The sequence below is a fragment of the Microtus ochrogaster genome, chromosome 5, assembly GCF_000317375.1.
Source record: "Microtus ochrogaster isolate Prairie Vole_2 chromosome 5, MicOch1.0, whole genome shotgun sequence".
In the NCBI taxonomy this organism is placed as follows: domain Eukaryota; kingdom Metazoa; phylum Chordata; class Mammalia; order Rodentia; family Cricetidae; genus Microtus; species Microtus ochrogaster.
The window spans coordinates 59,308,402-59,330,576 of record NC_022012.1 but is presented as its reverse complement, the minus strand read 5'-3'; the positions used below and the strand labels follow the sequence as shown (position 1 = coordinate 59,330,576).

The 22,175-nt window shown below is 38.5% G+C and overlaps 1 protein-coding gene across 7 annotated transcripts in view; it reads left to right on the top strand.

Annotated features, from left to right (window-relative positions):
* Window positions 1–22,175, top strand: part of Myo6 (myosin VI) — a 136,479-nt gene that overhangs the window by 72,065 nt on the left and 42,239 nt on the right. For all 7 annotated transcript variants that reach the window (XM_026779463.1, XM_026779462.1, XM_005347569.3 and 4 more), the window contains exons 7-16: window positions 1,285–1,340; window positions 1,802–1,899; window positions 2,562–2,726; window positions 6,159–6,239; window positions 9,866–10,046; window positions 13,279–13,423; window positions 15,071–15,228; window positions 16,475–16,566; window positions 17,851–17,923; window positions 20,220–20,347. In XM_026779463.1, the coding sequence (XP_026635264.1) occupies window positions 1,285–1,340; window positions 1,802–1,899; window positions 2,562–2,726; window positions 6,159–6,239; window positions 9,866–10,046; window positions 13,279–13,423; window positions 15,071–15,228; window positions 16,475–16,566; window positions 17,851–17,923; window positions 20,220–20,347 (1,177 nt within the window). The remainder of the gene's footprint in view (window positions 1–1,284; window positions 1,341–1,801; window positions 1,900–2,561; window positions 2,727–6,158; window positions 6,240–9,865; window positions 10,047–13,278; window positions 13,424–15,070; window positions 15,229–16,474; window positions 16,567–17,850; window positions 17,924–20,219; window positions 20,348–22,175) is intronic.

Below are 22,175 nucleotides of genomic sequence, written 5' to 3'. Positions count from 1 at the left end.
GCTCTGTAGACCAGGCTGGTCTCGAACTCACAGAGATCCGCCTGCCTCTGCCTCCCGAGTGCTGGGATTAAAGGCGTGCGCCAACACCGCCCGGCCAGATTGACTTTTAATACCATTGCATTCCTTATGGAATAGTTTGGAAGAAATAAACATCTTATATGGAAGGCAATCTCTATGTTGTAGGAAGCTGGCTGTGGTGTGTTATGTTTTGGAGGATTCTCTAAGAAGTTAGTGCTAGCTAGGCAATGAGAAACCTAGGATTATTCCTTCAGAATCCAAGTGGACATTCTATTCTCAATGTTGATGCTATGAAATATCTTTGAAACAACTTTTTGTTTAGACTTTCTCTTTTACCTTCTCTCATCAGATCCCCTTTTCTACCATCATATTAAACTCTCAACTTTGGTGTACAATCATAACATTTTAAGAGAGGAGGGAACATTACCTCAGGACTATAGTTTTATTCTTTCAATTTAAATACTGTGAATCATCTCGTTGCTGTGACAAAAAATCAGATGAGAAGGAGTTAAGAGAAGAGAGGTTCATGTTGGTTCTTGGTTCAAGGTTTCAAATACACCATGGTGGAGAAGGCATGCTGGCAGAAGCTGGTCACATTGCATCCACAGTCGGGGAGCAGGGAGGGATGAGTGAGTGCTATGCCTAGCCTTTTGGATCTTCTCTGTGTGGTCCAGGATCCCAGCACATGGAATGCTGTCACTCACATCCAGGGTGGGTCTTCCCACTTCAGTTATCTAACCAATCCATCCCTCACAGACATGGCCGTGGACCTGCCTTCTAGATGATTCCAGGTCCTATGAAGTTGGTGATCAATGTATATCACCACACAAACTCAAGAAAATTAAATTTAATGGTGAAGATACTGCTAGAACAAGCACATCCTGAATTGTTTTTTTATCAATGTTATTTCTAATCTATTACAGTTCTTAGTTTTTCATGGTGGATATGAAAGTTTCTATTTGTTATGTAAATGTATATAGTTATTAAGTTAAATAGTTAATTAAGATACTTATGTAAACCTAGTTGAAAATTTGTTAAAAATCAGAATATTTCCAAAAAGCTTAAAAATATAATTTCATGACCTGCATATGCCCACACAAGACACATACAGAAACATAAATAAAAATGTAATAAAAATTAAAAATAACTAAGCAGTTACAATGATGACCCATGTTTCAGTTTGGTATGTATTAAATAGTAAATTTATAAATATATTGTACTCAGTTATTTTTCAAGTTTTTTTTTTTAATCTTGTATTTTAAATAGATACCTGACAGAATCTTATGGCACTGGTCAAGATATTGATGATAGAATTGTTGAAGGTATTGTTGATTTTTATTTTTTAATTAGGTATATCTGAAGTTAACTTAGAAGAATCTTCTTATCTGTGGTCTACAGTGCTTTTCTTCTAGAGGTGGAAGAACCTTTCCATCTTCTATAAATCTTTGCCCAGCTATGATTAACTATCAGTATGTCTTCATACTGATCTGGTAACTAACCTATTGTCTTTCTCTCTGCCAGAGGCTTTGTCTCCTAGATGACCCTAGATCCTGTCCACTTGTCAATCAAACGTAACACCAGGACAGTGGGCGAACATTTAACACTTGTGGAATTTGACATTACTTGATAGTTCTTCCATATTAATATTTCTAAAAGCATTTATTCATCATTTCCTCCCATTTTTTTTCCCTGTGGAGATGTAATATGTGTGTCGCTCCATAGTTTTTCCTCATGCCTTTCTTGTGATGTTTTTGATGAAACATTTTCTTTTCTTTTTGGATAGCTAACCCACTATTGGAAGCTTTTGGAAACGCAAAGACTGTTCGTAACAATAACAGCAGTCGATTTGGGAAATTCGTAGAAATTCATTTCAATGAAAAGGTAAATGAAAGCTGCGTGTGGGATACGTTTGGGGAATGTTTGTGGCAAGTGTAAGGGTCTTATTAGAATTTAATTAGTACAGTCCTTTCTGAGAATATTATTATTGTAATTATTAGTGTGTGTGTATTTAGAATGACTTCAAAATGTCTATCAGTTTTAAATCAAAATATTGGATTTGGCTGCATTATCAATCATAGCTTTGTACTTATTTTTTTCATATTTGATCCTTTTGTTGTTTTGATACGGAATAATGTATGTGTTCCTGGGGTGCAGCATGATATAGTGATGCGTGTGTTTGTGGGTCTGTGTGGTCTATAACAATGACGTCAGGGCAGTTAGTGTCTTCTCAGCATGAGGTGAGGGTGATGCAATATGAGAGCCTTCGGCATCCATCTGTGGGCTGCTGTGGACACTGGGCCCACCACATAGTCAGTTCGGATGCTGTAGAGGCTCCAAAGCTAAAGAATCAGGATGGAGACTGGAGAACAGTGTTTAAAATGAAGGATGAAGTGTAGAAATACTCATTAGATATTTCTTTGCAGTATTTGCTAAATATTTTAACTTATTTGATAAGCAAATGTTTATTAGAAAAGATAAAATAAACATTAAGTTGTATTTCAATCCCATAAATTCAAGAATCTATTTCCTCTCTTGTCTTTTAGAGCTCAGTCGTTGGAGGATTTGTTTCTCACTATCTCCTAGAAAAGTCTAGGATCTGTGTTCAAGGCAAAGAGGAGCGCAATTACCATATATTCTACAGGTTGTGCGCTGGGGCTTCAGAAGACATTAGGGAGAAGCTGCACTTGAGTTCCCCAGATAATTTTCGGGTAAGTTGAAGGAAAATAAATTTCACTTGAAGTTTGTAAATTGTTTACCCTCTCAGTGCTAAAACTCACTGTATTTTGATACCTAGTTGTATTCGTACCTAACTTGCAGTAAATGAAATACAGTGGGCTTCTGAATCTGCAGATTTTACATTTTAGGCTTAACTAATCATGAATTGACAACACTTGGGATGATAAAGAATACATCTATACTGAGCTTGTGTTAGTTCCCTATTATTTTTACTAAACAACAAGGGATAATATTCCTTCACAGAGTATTTATATTGTAGTAAGGATTATAAACAGTTTTCATGTAATTTGAAGTTTTTGATAGGCTGTGTATATGTAGATCGTGTACATGTGTGATGCTGTTTTAAGGGGTTTGTAAACTTTGGTATCTAGTATCCAGAAGGGGCCAAGGCATTGATTCCCTGCACCTCCCATGGATACCTGAAATGTAACTAGATGATGTGTTAGAACTATAGTCTTGCCAATGAGATCTCTATTGAGATTTGGAAGTCTATTTGATTTCTATTTGAAATCCCCAAATCTCAAGCACTGGTCTTTGTAGTCTTAGATTTGTGATGCTCAGTTGGAAAATGATAGCTTATGCAAATACTTTAAAGTGTAAGCAACTCTGAAATCTCAATCACTTTTCACAATACTTGAGATAAGTGATTCTCAACATGTATAACAATATATGTAATTCAGTAAGTAAAAGGACAGATGTTTAAAACCTTATTAATTTAAACCCAATTACAAATTTATAAGGTTCTGTAATTCTAGACTTAAAATTATCTTTAATGTAGCTGTAACAACTGTGATCACTGAACCAATGTTAAGAAAGAAAGCATCATTATACCCCTTACTATAATTCAGCAATAAATACTTATTGCTGATTATTGGGTGCTAGACATCGTGCCAGGATTAAAAGATAAACAAGGCATTATCCTGTTCCTGGGCAACTTAGAATGTGGTGGAAAAGCACACACTGTCTGACTGTTATGATGGACGGGAAGAAACCATACATGCCTGCCCCACCCCAACGCTGTGATAAATTAGGGGTTTGAAAATCCTGGTGGAAAAAATGGTGCTTGATAGTGTGGGGGGGGGGAGGGCTTGAGAGGCTGCTCTATGGTTAGGAGCACTGACTGCTGTTGCAGAGGACCTGGGTTCAGCTCCCAGCATCCACATGATGGCTCATAGCCATCTCTAATGCCAGTCTGAGGGGATTTGACACCCTTCCTCTTCTGACCTCTGATTCTCAACTTAATTGGAATTTGAAGTTAATTGCTTATCATCTCTTCATGAAAACAGACAAGGCATTTTTTTTTTTACTTTTTAAGAAAAAAAGAAATACAAGTTTCTAGAAATCCCATGAATTATGATATATGTCTAGATTTTGCCAACTCTTAGCTGGCCAGAAAGTCAAGTGACGACTACGGCTTTAATGCAGTATTTCCTTTTGCGTGGAGACTTGGGAGCGTACCATTTCAGGCTCAGAAGTTGCAGCCTTTCCCTGCACAGGGAGGGCATCCTGCAAGGGCAGCTACCAAAAGCAACCACAGGCTTTCCTGCCTTTGTAGTATGGACCACCAGGATGGATTTCATCTCCTCTCGGGCAGTCCCAGTGGTGGCAGGTGTCATGTTACAAACAACCATACCTTTATCCCATTCCCCAAATATATATTCACTATAAATTATATGAAGGTGTTTTTTTTTTCCATGTTTTCTTTCTTGTTTTTATTAGATTTTAAATACATACATCCAATTTTATACATAAATATGATATGAATGTAGGGGAACAAAGAATCTAATATGAGCAGGTAAGGAGGAAATATGATATTTTTGTCACAAGTTTTTATATGAAAATCTTCTTATTTCACATAATAATATTTACAATATATATACACAGTGCCAATTTTGAAAATTAATAATATATACTGAGATCATATTGATAATATATATTGATATGTATATTAAACATCATATATAATAAAATATATTGAGATATGTTTAGCATCATTACACATAATTATGTATAATATTCATATATAAGAACTCCAAATGTTCTTATCAAATGTAAAACATCTAAGATATTCAAAATAATTTTTTCAATATTTTAAAAATGTAGAGATTGGCAAAATGGTTGTATTCTAATAGGAAAACTGCAGACAGACATTATACACTTGGGCACACATACAAACAGGATGTCTTACAAATTTATATAGCTCATACTGTTAAGTATTTTTCCTTAAACAACCAACCTCTTTGCAGTAATCCCAATCAGACCTAATCAGACTGAATTAGAAGATGCCCACATTTAATGGCTGCCAGTACTCCCTGCTGGCCTCTTGGGAAAACAGGGAGAACGGAACAGAGAACCAAAAGACCATCCAAAACCTAGAGACCACAAGTTCATTCTTGGGGAGGGGGCACAGTTTAAATAGCCTGTGGGAATGGTCTTGACCCTCTCTGGGGAGGGAATCATCATTTTGGGGGGCTTTCTCAGAGGTGGAGTTTGAACTGAGGCAACTCCCAAGGGAGGGAGCTTTGAAATGGAACTTTGCACCCAACATTCCAGAAATGGATGCCAGGGGGCTGGGGTGAAACCCCTAACTAAACACATACCATAAAATAATATGTACATTAATTAGGATACACAATCTTGCTTGTTCTAAGCTGAAGGACATTCTCTTTTGATTCTGCAGAATCGAGGACACTGTAACACTTAAACTTGGCCTTTCTACTGGAAGGTAGATTATACACAACAATGATGAAATAGATTGACAGAGGCTTTGTCTATTTTATGAATTATTCCAGACTTCATGAAGGTGTTTTGATAATTTCATCAGGTTTTTAAAAAAATAGTCTGTCCTCATAATTTACTGATCAAATTATAAACACAGAGGTGTAGCATGAATGGTTTCAAAATGGTCTAACTTCATTTTGTCATGAATGTTATCCAAACGGATTCATAATTTAGAGATTTACCGGTTTAACATATTTGTATGAAATATGCGTGTATCCTGCAAAATAAAGTTAAAAATGCTCAACATTATTATAAATTTAAAAATACTTTTATGTACTTTCTGGAAGCATTTGGTGCAATCAGGCAAAAATCCTGGAATATTAAGAAAATTGGCATAGAATAACAATAGATGGCAAGGGTAGGTACTGACTCTTGCCACTGCAAAGCTGGACGAAATCGTCCCTTTCCTAGATCTTCACATTCTTGAGATTAACCCCAGGGCCTTGCGCTGTTTAGTAGGTTAATCCCCAGTTGCTGAATTTCACCTTCAGGTCTTTAGTTTTTGTTTGTTTCCTCAAGGCAGAGGTTTATTGTGTAGCCCAGGCTGACCTTGAATTCACTAGGTAGTCCTGTTCTTTCCCAGTGGATCCTATGTTAATTGTACCATCAATTCTTTGTTTTAGTATTTAAACAGAGGCTGTACTAGGTACTTCGCTAACAAAGAAACTGACAAGCAGATTTTACAGAACCGAAAAAGCCCTGAGGTACAGTAGATTATTTTAATTAAAATCTTTAATGTAAAAATATTTGCTAATGGATATGTCTTTATTTTGGAACTTCTTGTTTCAGGTTTATGTTTTAAAATTGAATGGTGGTACAATTCTCTCTCTAAACCTGTCATATATAGAACAGCAGGCTCCTGTTCTCTTTGGGCCAAAATGCATTGCTTTCCTCATGTTTTTTTTTTTTTTTGAATTTCTATGCTATGAAATTTTCTAGGAATCACCATATTTTAGTAACCTACTCTGATATTACTATTACTAATTAAGAATATTTATATGTAAGATTTCTACTGTTGTGACAAAATATATGAGCAAATTAAAGTGGGAAAGATTTATTTTTGCTCACGATTTTATATTTCAGTCCATGGCTAGTTTTAACAGGCTTTCTTTGGGCCACCAACCAGGTCCCAACCCATGATACAAAGATTTAATATTAGTTGTGAGTCCTTGGCCTTAGCTTGTGCTTGTCCCACTTGCTCTTTTAACCTACATTAACCTGTTTCTCTTCATTTTACCTTTCTTTCATTCTCTGTGTCCTACTTTCCTGCTTCCTCCATGTCTGTCTGTCAGCTGCCTGGATGTCTGGCCCCAGGTGTGTCCCTTTCTTTCTTTTTCGATTTCTTTTCTCCCTCTTCTCCAGGGCCTAGATTCCTCCTACATTTTCTCTGCCTTCCAGCCCTGCCTGTTCCTCTACTGCCTAGCTATTGGCCACTCAGTTTTATATTAGACCAATCAGGTGTCTTAGGCAGGCAAGGTGAAACAGCAACACATCTTTACATAATTAAACAAATGCAACATAAAAACAACACAGCTTTACGTAATTAAACAAATGCAGCATAAAGAAATGTAACACGGCTGTACATAATTAAAGTTACATTTCACAGCAAGTTAGTGATCGCCATGATTCTAGGCTGTGGGGAGGCAGAATTCACAGCAGAGGGCAGGTGGTTAGGAAAAACTGCTCACCTCCTGGTGGCCAAAAGTGAGTGGGAGGTGAGTATAGGAAAGGAAAGAGAGAGAGAGTGTGTGTCAGGGACAAGGTAAAGACCACAAGCCCTCTAGTTCAGTCAGCCAAGTTTAGCTCATCACATTTTGAGCCCACCAATGGATTAATCAATCTCCTGGAGAGGACAGAGTCTTCATGATCCAGTAGCTTCCCCAAAGCCATCCTCTGAATAGTGCTGCCTTGGAAACCGAGTCTTCCACACATGAGCCTTTGCAGGAACATCCCAATAGAAAGCATAAAGTATGCTTTTTAATTCATTGTCTACAGAAGAAAGAGTTGAAATAGTAAATACCTTAAGCATTCTTGTGAAAGGCTGGCTGTTCACATATTATAGTTTTGTTGTATCAACCACATATTTTGGTCTCACTAAATAATCTAAGAATTATGTAATTATTATTTTAAAAGCATTAAATGTTTAAGAATTTTAAACTTTTATGCATTTTCAGCCACAAATTCATGTAGTAAGTTGTATTGTGTCTAAACCATGCACTTAAGTTATGAAAAGTAAATCAGGATTGGTTATAGGTACTAGTTAATCTTGACTCTATTATTTTTAAAAATATTTATGTCAGCTGAGTACCTTTTTACGCTTAGCAGTTTTTAATGGTTCTACACTTGCCAATCAGATGTTTTGACTTTACTCAGGCTGGGTAAGATAAAGTATGTGTAAAATACATTAATATAAATGTATAGAAAGAAAATACAATTCTCATTTCAAATTATGAACACATGAAACTGCAGTTAGTACTTGTTTAGTTTAAGACACAGATATCTGAGTTCTGGGTAAACTTTATGTTACAGCCGTGGCTGAGACTTTTGGAAGCAACATCAACATTTATTATAGCATTTACTTTACTGCATCTTAAAAGACTATGTTTTTATAAGATGCCTTCAAGATATATAAGTTGTAGTCTTTCTACTAAGATAATCAAAACACATTCAGGACAATTGCAGTGGTCCTGCAGGGAAAACAAATAAAAAAATGCTAGGGCATAGGAAAAAGCAGGAGCGAGAAGAGAAAGCCCCTACGTACCCTCCAGAGAGTAGAAGGCACTCTGCAGGGAGGAAGACATCATCTTTCCATGTTTTTGAGTGAGAATGCTTTATCAGAAATCTTCCATCACTGAGAGAAATGTGCATGTGTACAATATATAAAGGTAACAGTGTATTAATATATCTAAATTACTTTTTATGTCTTCTTTGTCAGGAGGACGAGGTGATCATTTTGACTAATTAAACGCTTTGCTCCATTCTGTCTGGGTGTCTTTGTGCTGTGTGCAAATTTTAGGAGAATGCAGGATTTTCAGTCTGCCGTGAAGTCAATATGCTCATGAAGATTTGATTAGAAAACAGTATTTAAATGATGCAGATGCTCAGCTGCGAGACTAAAAATTCTGCATGATAGTGTTTCTTTAAACTCTGCATGCGGTTGTTGCTTTTGCTTCTTTTAAAGAATGAAATAGAATTTCCTTTTCTAGACATTTTCCGGAAATCTGGCACACAATCAGACATTTAAAGCACCTTGTGAAAAGCAGGCAGACTGTTAACTCGAGAAATAGTTGCATGCTGGGACATGAGAAGCAGTTGCATGCTGGGAGAAGAAAACATCAGACAGCTTTAATTCTCATTAATTCTGATGCTAAGTTTTTATATTTTAGTTTTAGCTTTTAATGCTCAAGTTCTGGAAAATTCCTAGATCAGTTTTTCTGTGTCTAGTAACTTCTCTTTTTGTTACATCTTTTTGCTTTGCAGGCCTAACTTTCTTCATTCTCTGTCTGAGTTTGCTAGATCCTAACATAGGAATACTTGAGATGCAAATTTTTTAGGAGAGAAAACAGATTTCTCTCTCTCTCTCTCTCTCTCTCTCTCTCTCTCTCTCTCTCTCTCATTCAGAAAACCACTCCATTATTCTAATGTGCAGTAACTCACCTCATCTCATACATACACTATAGAAAAATTACAGGACTATTTTTCAGGCTGTGGAGATGCTGTTGCCTTGTCTCGATTTGCCTGTTTATATGATATAGTTGTCAGTAGTTAACATAGTGGCATGCTTATTGGCACATTAAATTATTTTTTATAATTCTTTTCACTTGCCCTATTTTTCATACTTATTTTTAATTGACAAAATTGCATATATTTGTAACCTACATGGGTTATCATGGAACACTTTCTCATTGTATAAATTGTGGATTAACAGTCAGATGAGTGAGCATATTTATTACTATTTTATTTCTTTTTTTTTGGTCTGAGGCTGTTGCTTCATTTCAGCCAGCATTCTTTCCCTTTTCACTAATTTGTATTTATCTCATATCCTCGACTTACAATACATTAGCCTTTGCATCCTACTTTAGCTGCAAAGCATCTTATTCCATTGAAAAAAAACTGTAGGTTCACATCAAGTTTTAAGAAATAGTACAGAGAGCTCTTGCATACCCTTTATATACCATTCTGTTTTTGAATGTGCTCAAATGCTTACATTTTTCTGTTGACAGATTTTATTTTTGCATGTTGTATATTGCATTAACAGACCTTCTGTTGTAGCTTGTAGTTTACCTGAATCACGTAAAGACCAGTCAGTTGATACCTTCTTGCTTTGTAGTATGTTAAGGCAGGTTCCCTGAAAGACCCTCTGTTAGATGACCATGGAGATTTTATTAGGATGTGCACAGCCATGAAAAAGATTGGTTTGGATGACGAAGAAAAGCTTGATCTGTTCCGAGTCGTAGCTGGTGTCCTGCACCTTGGAAATATTGATTTTGAGGAAGCCGGAAGCACTTCAGGTTGTTTCTTTACATTTTTAACTAAGGAATAAAATGGAGCATAATGTTTGTCGTTTCCTAGCCATATGAATGTTCAGTCCTTTGTGTGTAGGTTTGTTGAAATTAGAACAAATTTCTGGGACATCCTCTGTTATGTGGTGATCTGGCAGATGGAGAAGTTGTTCTGAACAAATTAGTAGCTATTATGTGATTTGTACTTAAAAAATTTCCAGCTAATATTGTACTTTTCATACTTAATGGAATAATTTTTTTATCTGTTAATACATGTTTTTACTCTCTCTGTTTCATAGATCTAAGCCTGAATAAGTTAATTGGGGTAATTTAATATACAACAGCCTATTCTCTAGTCGGAGATAAAAATAAAAGTTTTATTCTTATGGAAGCTGAAAAGTATTTAAATTCAACCAAGATAGTAACTTTTTAGTTTTAATGTTTCCATTTCTATAGAAACAATAAGTATTTTTATATAATTACAAGTGTGATACCTGAATATAGAATTGACAAATCTTGCCTATCACTTGTTTTTGTAAGTAAAATTTTAGTGGAATATGGCTCCTCCCATTGTCTGTGTATTGTCTGTGCCAGCATGCATGCTCCAGGGTAAAGCTGTGCTTCTCGGGGACTTTGCCATATGAAACCAAAAGACTTTTGACTTTCTCATGTAGAATAAAACATTTACTAGCCCTGCATGAATACATTTTGCTTGAAACTTACACCAAGGATGCCTTAAGAGCCTGAAGCACCACTTAACACAGCAGCCAATACCATGGGCTTTGGTGTCAGATCCCACTGCTGTATTCATTTGCAAAATGAGATAATCCATAAGTGCTTTTAAAAAGTACAATTCCTAGTAATAATGTGTATATATATAAAGGGGGCCTTAGAGAAAGCAGGAAAGACCATTAAAGAAACAATGTGTTGGACTCATGATTACCTCAGTGTAGATGGAGTACTTCCCCAGCCCTCACCTTTTTCCATCTCTCCCTATTTTTAAAATTTGAAGTGTTTTTTTTTAAATGTATGAGTGTATGTACACCACATATGTGCCTGGTACCTATAGGAGCCACAAGAGGGTGATAGATCCAATGGAACTGGAATTACAGGCAGTTGTGAGCCACTTTGTGGGTGCTGGAAACTGAACGTGGGTTCGCTGCAAGAACAGAAAGTGCTCTTAATTATTGAGCTGATTCTCCAGCAACCTTTCTCCCCCTTTTGGAGATGGTCTCATATAGTCTAGGCTGACCTCAAGGTGATTGTCCAGCCTCCACCCCCCAAGTTCTGGGGTAACAGGTATGTGCCATGATACCCAGCTTTCTTAGCCTTTTTGAGGCCCTAAGTGTGATCCCAAGCACTTGGGAGGAAGATGTCTTCTGTGTATAAGATCCTTCATAATCGTAACTGAAACATATAAAAATGATGAGATAGGAGGTGCCTCCATTTTGCAGATATGGAACCTGCACAGTGGTACTGAGCATGGCTACTAATGAAGTCATAGACAGGAGAGCCTGGTTGTATTCATGTCTGACTGGCTCGGGAGATGGTCATAACTGTCTCTCATTACCTTTGGGCTACTGAGCCTTGCCATCTGTGAGTGAGCAGAGTAAGATGGACAGTCTTCAATGACTTTCAGCTCTGTTGTCCTGTGATCTGTGAAGTCAATAATTTTAGACATAACATAGTGTAATGCCTGGGCACATGGCCATCAATCGAATTCTTTCATCATGTGCTATCTGCTTGTATGACCTTGCCCATTCTGGGTCTTCATTTCCTCACTATAAAGAGATAGTAGCCACAAGTATTTACAAGATGTTTGAATACTGGTATTTGGTGGATAGTAAGTGAATAAATCCAACAATGTACAGATGATTAGTCACTGAAATGAAGATGCATTAAAAATTAGGTACTTGGAATATGTATGAATAACCTTTAGAGTTTTTTTTAAAGAGAGGAATTGGAAAATTTCCTTTGAAAATATATTGCATCATATATTTTGTTTGTATTTTAGCATTGTTTCAGGAAGGGAGCTGTGGGACAGGCTAAATAATATACAAAAATTAAGTGTAGAATAGTCGATGTACATGTGAATGTTAGAAGTGTGGTAAGTGGCACTTTCCTATCGTTTATCGCTGACCCGAGGATGAACATGTAGCTATATAGAATATCCCAAGCATCATGTGACCAGCTGGAGCATGCTAAGTGACCAAAAGGGACATAGTGTGTGCTTGTTTTCTCTCCTACTTAAAAAAAATTCTTTCTCTTGCGAGAGAAAACAGAATGCAGGGGAGATTGGGGTGAGATAGGCATTAGATCATTTTTATTTTCATAGCTAAACCTTTGTTGTATTAATCCTCATTTTTTTCTGTGACTTCCCTTGGATCTAAATCATTTGTTGCTAATTTAAAATGAGGTGTTCTTTTTGTCTTTCCTTCTAGAAAATTCAGTGTAGGATTGTCATAGTGACTTGCACAGAAACCCAGTACTTTCATAATGGTTTTATCATAAAGTTCATTTTCCAGTAAATGTTTGTAAAGCTCCCCAATGTTATAAAACTGTTTTATTTAGTGGAAGTATAGAAAATTCCTGTTAGGACGGCCTATGTTTTAAAAATCCCATGTAACAAGTATGTCATAACAGTAACAATATCACAATAAGCAACACAACAGTAAGAAAAACATTTAGAGGATGTTTTTAGGGAGTGACATGAGTGCTCTGTATTATTTTATATTTTTCCAAGATTAAAAAAGGATTCCTTATGTTACTACCTAGTTCTTGTAAAAATGCTGTGACATGGTAAAAAAGAAGAAACATTTAAGTCAACTAATGGAATCGTGGTGGCCACTGTGTCAGAGACAGGGATTATAGTCCTGGCAGGATGGCAGGAGATTCTGTGTCACTGTTCAGAAGAATGAACAAGTTAAAACTTAGGAATTGTTTATTTCTGGACATTTCCAGAATAGCTTTGCCTCCAGATGGCAGCAGGTAGCAGAAAGGGTGGGTGACTCTGATGGCAGGAAGGGTCATTCATCCCACGGCTTTGCACCAAGTTATGATTTCCTGTTTATCTTGTTGGTAGGGGCATCTAACAAGGTTAAAAAAAAAAAAACTGTGTTTGAAAGTTTGGAGTAAGCCTCGTCTATCCCATAATATTACATAAGTGAATAAAATCCTAAGAAATGAATCTAGGTAATCTTGTTTAGTGCTTGTTAATTTCACACTGAAACGTTCCCATTAGGTGGCTGTAATCTGAAGAACAAATCTGCCCCGTCCTTGGAATATTGTGCTGAACTGCTGGGGTTGGACCAGGATGATCTGCGAGTCAGTTTAACCACGAGAGTCATGCTCACCACAGCAGGGGGCACCAAAGGAACGGTTATAAAGTGAGTTCTAGCACATGGCTCCTGCCTTGTGGCGTGTCAAGGGAAACCGTGTGTGTTTTGCAAACACTGAGATGTAAGGTCAATGTTTATGCATCATTCATTCTTCCCATTTCAATGTTCAAGCTGTGCTTGATGGATCAAAATTCTGTGCCGCCAGCGACTGCAGATCACCACACAAATAAGTGGGGGTTTGCACAGCGTGGAGCTGTTTCTGGCAGATATTCTGCAGGACATAAATATGGAATTGATTAGGCAAGGGAGATTTGCTTTGGCACAGCTGTAAAAATGTGAGTTGGGTTTAAAATATCTGATTGTTTGAGGCAAGAGATCATTTTCTTCAAAAGTGGTTTTCCATGTAAATGGTGTGTGCTTGCGCTCCTCCTGAGTGTAATTCGTCTATGAAATGTCCAGGAAGCAGAGCTGCACTTTGCACTTAGTTTTGCATTTAGAGGAGGTTGCAAGTGAAAGAAATAAGGCTCTAGCCAAGTTTTTGTTTTAATTTCTTGTCCCCCAGGAAGTATTTATTCAAGTGTGTTATGTATGAGTGTGATGTTTGCACACGTGAGGACGGCTGTGTACAGAGTGTGTGCACTTGGTACCTGTGTACTTGTGTGTGTGGAGGCTAGAGGCTGGTGCGGGTGTCTTTCTCAATCATTAGCTACCTCGTCTTTTGAAACAGGGTTTCGCATTAAGCCTAGAGCTCATCAATTGGGCTGGGCTGGCCCCACTCTCTCCACAGTGGGGTCACAGATGTGGTCACCACACCCGTGCATGCTGCTCAGCGAGGCCTAGAGACTCTCTCCACAGTGGGGTTGCAGATGCAGCCACCACACCTGTACATGCTGCTCACTAAGGACTAGAGATTCTTTCCACAGTGGGGTGGCGGATGCAGTTACCACACCCGTGCGTGCTGCTCAGTGAGGCCTAGAGACTGTCCACAGTGGGGTCGTGAATGCAGCCACCACACCCAGCCTGTACATGCATGCTGATGATCTCAGCTAGCCCCCTGCTAAGACTTTTAAAAACTTAAGATTGTGCAAGATTGTACGGTTTTAGCTTACTAACGTATATTTTGTGAATTTTAGTTTTTTGTGTTTTCCCAGTACTTATTCAGTATTTAGGGCCAAGCTTGGCATTTGGAAGTTCTCCTCAACAATATTCTCTTTTTACTAGATTATAATTTTATTGAGGAAAATAGTTTGCATGTGTGTCTACAGTGTCGAATGTCATCATCCATATAGCTGCTACATACAGGAGTAATTGGAAAATTCAAAATTTAAGATTCAGTATTTTTTTGTTAAATAAGTTACCAAACTTTAATTATGAATTATACATAATCTGTTTCATGTATTAGAAAAGTGAAATATGAAAATTATTTTAGTATATAAAGTGGGGTGTAGATGAAGGTTAAAATGGTTTTTAAGGCATTTTTTTGCCCTATAGTATATTTTTGTCTAATTTTAATTATGAGTTTTAGTTTGTCTCTTGTAATTTTGTCCTTATTTTAATTCTACCTGTTCACCGGAAGCTTGGCAGCTGTTTCTCATAGCCAATGTGTCAGATACACTTTGACTTTATGTATCTGGCTTTATTGTCACAGTCTGTCACTTTAAGGATTTTTCACTGGAATATTCCTTTCCCCACTAGGGTTCCTCTGAAAGTGGAGCAAGCAAACAATGCCCGCGATGCTCTGGCAAAGACTGTCTACAGCCATCTTTTTGATCACGTGGTCAACAGAGTGAATCAGTGTTTTCCTTTTGAAACATCGTCCTATTTTATTGGAGTCCTGGATATCGCTGGTTTTGGTATCATTTCCTTTCTTAATTTGTATGTCAGGACCTTCACTCCAATCCCCCGTTTTCAGGTCCCATGTTGAGGAGACACCTGTTGTGTCCTGCCCGATGGGTCTCTACGTTCCAGAGGATGGGAATGTGAATTGAGGAACGAAATAGACAAGAGACAACTGATAGAGTCGGAAGGGCTTCCAGTAAATACTGTGGTCAAAAGCAAAAAGCCAAAAAAATCCAAAAATCCCCAAGTTTAATATTCTCAGTCCTTATATACCCCTAACAGAAGGGGTGGGCACAAGACTCCCATGATACAAAGAGCCAGCAAGCATAAATCGTAATTACCTTCTTACATCTCGGAACACCTAGTAACCACTCCCTAAGTCAAAACATCCTGTTGACTGGCCTTTGAAGAGTAGGGCATCCAGTAGCCACGCCTTTGGTGGAACAGCTTGTTCATCCTTGTGGAGCAAGAATAGGTGTATACTCTCCTGACCTTTAGCTGAGATGGAACACGACAAAACTGTGGGCCCTCACATTTGACTTTGATATTTTTTATAAATATAAAAATGTTTTCTCTAAAGCTGTTGTGTTAGCCTTTCCCATTGCTATGACCCAACACCAGGGAGAAGCAAAAGAAGGCAGTGTTTATCCTGGCTTGAGGGTTCAGAGTTTTCAGTCCACCATGGTGGAATAGAGAGGCTCCCCATTTGAAGGCCAGGAGGAGAGGGAAAAGAAGAAGGAAAAGGGGAGGCGGAGGATATGACTATATTTGATAGATTTCTGATTCCCCCCTTCCCCCCACCCCGTTGTACTTGTTGTCTTGTGGATTCTAGACATAATCCAACCCTTAACTTGCAGAAAAATTATGATCATAACATTTTTGGGTAATGGATTAAGCAGGAATAATATCTCCTAGCACACAGGATTTTAAATCACATTTATACTTTAGGTTGTTTTAGTACCTATGCTGTAGAAATTTATGTTAGAGAGAGTTAACTTCTAACGTTTTAATTTTTCACTATAAACATTTGTGTCGTTAGACACGTTTTGGTTCTGGCAGAACAAGGTATTTCTGAGTATAGGACATAAACTATGTCTTGAGGACATTTTTGGGGACTGACACAGGACGAAGAATTTTATGTATTTTGCAAACCCAATTTTAAATCAAAGCATCGACAGAGTTTCTACACTTTATCCTGGGATAAGTTAGTGAACGTCGTTGTTGGGTGGTGACAACTCTGCTCTGGTTTTATGTTTTCAGAGTACTTTGAGCACAACAGCTTTGAACAGTTTTGTATTAACTATTGCAATGAGAAACTCCAACAGTTTTTTAACGAAAGGATCCTGAAGGAGGTGAGTACCGTCATCACTTAGATTAAGACCTGCTTTAAACTGCCTAAATCTCAAGGAAGACAGTCAGGCTGCAATTACCCTGACTGATGGAGTCTGGTGTGGGGTAGCCTGGTGGTCCGGTAGGCACTAGCAGCTCAGCTGAAGTTTGGGGTCGTTGGAGGAATTAGTCGACAGCTTCGCAGAACCGGGTGTCTGTGATTTCTTACCAGTGACTTTCTTTAGTGAGCCCAGCTTGTGTTTTTCATCCTGATCTGCCGTCTCTATTCCTGCCACTGCTAAACAGCTGCCTGCTCTCATCTCTGGCCTCGGCCTCTGCTGTCCTCTCCCTGTGCGCCACACAGCCACCAGTCAGGAGATTCTGAGCAGCCACTGGCCAGGAGTACCTCTGGCTCTTCTCCTTCTGTGGGCTGTCTTTGATGGGCTGCCATTTCTTTTCCAGGAAGGATCTTCCTTCCTCTTCCCTCAGTATGTAACTCTGGGCATGGCTGATGTTCAGAATAGACTAGCAGAAGTTATTTTATGAGTCTTTACAGTTTAGTCAAGCAAGGTTAGCTTTGGATAGATTGATTTGTTCAAAGGCTCATTATTTTCTTCTCCAATCTTTTCTACCAATGCCTTTGTTTTCCTCCCTCTGTACCATCTGAGACAGGCTGTGCTGATGGAAGATGCCAGAAGAGAGGGACTAGAAAGTTTCTCCAAGGCAGCCCTACGTTGTTCTATGTAGAAAGAGAAACCATGTAAACAGGGTGCACCATCTTTATGCTTGCTTTTATTACAGTCATTTAAGTATACACATTAATTTTAAATTCGTATTGGGTCCAAGTTAATAGTACCTTCTAGAATGTGAGGACACTTCTCTGGTGTAGGTTGTGAGGAGAAATATTTAACCATTGAGGGAAAAGCAATATTAGAACTTAGCTTAAGTTCTATGTATAAGCTACTCATATGATAAAAAATCTTCAAAAATTATTTTAAGAACATACTGACCTTACAAATAGAGAGTATATTTTCATTGAGATATTATTGGTGTAACATTCTTCCAAATTATTTATGTTATTTTGCTGTGGAGTCTCTGCATCCATTTATAGTTTTGTGCTATTTCCTGATTTCGGTGTTTGGCTAAAAGCATTCAAACTTGGTTTCATCTTGAGGAAGTCATTTAGGGCTATACCTGTGGGTAAAATTTTTACCTTTTAACCAGTAACTGTTGTGTAGGAATGACAGCAGTGGCATCTTATGTCACAGTGTATTTCCATGTTGATGACTATTACATTTGATTTACAGGAGCAAGAACTCTATCAGAAAGAGGGCCTGGGTGTTAATGAAGTGCATTATGTGGACAATCAGGACTGCATAGGTACGGGTGCTGTTATTCTGCCTTTGTGGGGTATGGGGGAGACCACGAATGCCTTTCCTGGGAACATCTCTGTGTTCTGTGGTCTAGACACTAGTTACAGGACTTGCGACTGTGACCTTGGAGAGGTCAACTTTTTAGTACTCTTCCTGGTAAGGCACTTTGATCAGCATTGTTGAAAATTTTCTTAAAATCTCTGTGTATTGTGATATGTATTTTACTAGTTAGAAGGCTGTTTTGTGAACTGGGTAAGGGGAGCTCCACTCCTCAGGGGGGGCAAGCTGACAACTATGTCAGCTCCTATGAGGAAGTACTTAGTTTGGTGAGGTTTGTCTGGGTCACTTGGTTCTGTCTTCTGTGGACTGGCTGATTCTCTCACTGGTTGCAAGTTGACTTTAGACATTCCATGTTAACTCTAGATACTATTATAGAACAAGACCTCTGCTTTTCTTTGAGTTTGTCAATAAAGAAACGTACCCTATTGCCTTCCAGCTACCCCTTTGTCTGTTATTTATTTATTTATATTTATTTGCATGAATGTTTTGCCTGCTTGTATGTCTGTGAACCACATTCAAGCCTGGTGTCAATAGAGGACAAAAGAGGGCATCTGGTCCCTAGGACTGGAGTTAGAGTTGTAAACTGCTGGTGGGTGCTGGGAATTGAACCCAGGTCCCGGGTCACCCACCATCCCAGGTCACCGGGCCATCCCCCTCTCTCCTATCCTCTTTCTTTTCTCTCCCAACCCATCTCTAAAATCAAGTGCTGGGCAAGTCTGGGAGTTGAAAACCCAATTTGATAGTCCAGTCAATAGCTCATAGGCTAGACTTTGACAACACAATATAGTAGCCGTATCACTTTATATCCCAGTAGCCTTTCAAAGGCTTTCCTGGTCTACCCTGGTCTACCCTGGTCTACCCTGGTCTACTCAGTATCCTTTAGCCACTGCTGCTTTTCTCATCTCTGACCCTTGGCTGTGGGGATTGTTTATCTTGCTGGAGTTTCTCCCCCTCTGTTGATCCTTTGTCCCTCTTCTGTCTCATTCAGTTCCCTACTGGGATACTTTCATGCATAGCTTAGTTCAGCTTGTTCATCCTCCTTCATCACCAAATTTCAAAGAGGTATCTTTTTCTGTTTGATGCAATGGGAACCTTGATTTCTCTTTCTGTATTCTGGAACTGTATTCCAACCCCCCTCACATCCACACATATATATGTGGGTATGTATACATATATATTATTTTATTTAAGATGTTTAAAATATATAGTTATTTTGGTTAGGCAGAAAAATCCAACCAACATAAAGGGTGGAGCATAAAAATATATCATTACTAAAAATTATGTTTGAAAGTTTTAAAATCAGTTTTTGAAAATAGTATTAAGAAACTCTGTATGCAAAAACTTCTTTATTTTTGAGCCTGAATGTAGATGTCATCTGGAAAAGGGTGAGGTTCTGGGTCCTTAGACTGTTACCCTAGTGTACACAAAGAATGCTTATGGTATCAATTACTTTCTTTGAAAAAAATTAAAAATGTTTTAGATTGGAGTAGTTACATCACTTTCCCCTTTCCCTTTCCTCCCTCCAACCCTTCCAACCACCTTCCCTGAAACCTTCTTCCATGTTTTTTCCAAGTTGATAAACTTTTATTTTTCTTTATTTTCTTTATTATTGTTATACATGTACATTTACACACACACATACACACACAAGCTGCTAGTCCATTTTGTTATATATATACATATATATGAATATATGAATATATATATATATATATCTTCAAGGCTGACTACTCTGCATTGGACACCCAATAAGGGGGTTTACTTCTGGGAGAGGCTAATTCTCCTTCTTCCGGAACTCATTAGCTGTCTGTAGTTCTTTGTCTAGCCGTGGAACCACACAAAAATTTCCCCCTTCCACGTTGTTAATGTATCTGCTGATATTGCTACTGTTCAAGTCTTGTTTATGTAGCCATTTCTAGGAGAGACAGCTTCACAGCAGACTTCCTGGCATTCTGGCTCTTACAGTCCCTCACCCCCTCTGTGACATTCTTGGGGCCATAGATACAGGAGCTGAATGGTCACTTCTTTGTGAAGTTGTTTTTCCAAAACTTGTATTAAAAACTATGATATTACCTTTAAATAAAAGGTTCTATTTGAAATGAAAACTCTCCCATTTCTAGACAGCCCTCAATAGAATGTGTTCATCATTCACTCTTACCTTGTTTCCAAATGCTTTTCAAAGTGGAGTAAATATTTTTTAAAGTATTGATTCACACTGTGACTGTTTTGATATCTTGAAATAGATTTAATTGAAGTGAAATTGGTGGGAATCCTGGATATTCTGGATGAAGAAAATCGTCTCCCCCAGCCGAGTGACCAGCACTTCACATCAGCGGTCCACCAGAAGCACAAGGACCATTTCCGACTCTCTGTGAGTGTGCCATTCCAAAATGGAGCTTCTACTGGGAAGAGTAGTCTTTCAGCAAATAGCTGCACTAGATTTCAGATATTGCTAATAGCTAGAGTCAAAAATTATAACAACTACAAGTAGGTTATAACCAGCAAACATTTCCTATAGATGGTGATAAAAGTATGTGTGTGCGTGCGCACATGTGGTCCACACACGTATTTGAGAGCAAAGCTTTAGCTGAGTGCGGTAGCTCATGCACCCAGAGGGGGAATTGATACTGCGTTGGTAGGAAGATCAGGTAGTGCAGAGGGAAGAAGAAACAAAGCCAGCAATACACATAAGTGCCCAGGTTGCTGAACTGCTATTGGCTCTTGAGTCCTTTTGGAGTGAAAGTGGAGTTGTTCTCTGTGACCCTGGCATTTGTGGCTGTTTAGACAGTGTTCTGTGTTCCTCCAACACTGTGCTTGTCCCTCCACTCAGCCATCATCTCCTGAGACAAGGCAGACGTAGCTTCACCCTGAGTGCACAAAGCCCGACCAGCACAGAATTGCTGACTTGAGTTCCAGTCATGAAGGTAGATGCTGTTTCGTGGCAGGGAGAAGAGCAGCAGGGCTCCCCACTTCCCTCAAAAGAAGACAGAAAAAGAAACGAGAGAAGCTGCTTAGAGTTGCTTAGGGCTTAGGGTACAAGTTCGCAAGTGTATCCGCTCATCGTGTGTGTTTTGAAGTTGTGAAATCATATAGTGGTCACTGCTTTGATGAGTCAAGCTGCTTAAATGAATGTAACAAAGATGCTCATTTGTGTTCCTTATTAGCAGAATGACAGTGCATATACACACCAAATGTTACTGCAGCCCATTAATATGTTAAAAGAGAGGCAAAGACAATTTAAAATCCAATAAAAAATTGACAAAACATCAGTGGGCTATAGATTCAATGGCTTACTGGAAAAATACATGTTCAGGTCCTCAGAACCACCTTTTCTATTAGCCCACATGTATTAGCTCTTACATGTCCCCAGGAGTTAGCATAATGGGCAGCTTGCTTCTAGTGCTTTGGTGGGAAGCAGCAGAACAATATGCCTCCTTGACAAAACTTTGGCTAATATTGAAGCTGTGTAGCCAGTCTTGTGTGTTTATGGCTGTTTGGTGTATGGTCTATGATGCATGGTTGCCTCACCAAGAGTGCTGATCTCTGCCAGTATAACTGTGCCCAGCGTAATCCCAGAGATGTGTAACTTAAAGACGGCAAGCTCAAGCATCAGGAATGAGGCCCGGCTGCTTTTGTCAGGGAGAACAAACAAGAACACAGCAATAAATCCTGATTTACATAGGCCATTAGTTTTGCTGGGTTTTTGAACTAAGTATGATGGCCATTCATGGAACACTATATGCATTGTCCCAGTGCTTTTACTTGAATGACTTTATTTAATCCTATTAGTATCCTTATACTACAGATGAGGGAGGTGGATGGCATGCCTTGGTGGCATGTGAGGCTTGGTGGCTTAGGAGGCAGGCAAAGAGGTATAGCAGCAGAACCTCCATTCTGGCTCCTGAGTGATTGCCCGTTCTCTGTTCTAAGGGCTCTGCCCTCTGGTCCGCGGCTTAGTCTGTCTATTCTAAATGGCATGGTCTCCTTCCCCTTGGGTTAGTTTTAGAGACAGATATGATAACACATGTGGAAGTAGTTTGGAAAGTTTAAATAATTCAAATATGCGATACTGTAGTTAAATGCTACCGTCCTAAAATGTCATAGTTCCCTTGAAGTGGTTCCGGGCTCACTGTGCAGAGTGTTAGGATGGTTGGTTTGAGACACCAGAAGGGTCCTGTGCTGACCTCGTGGTTTTCTTC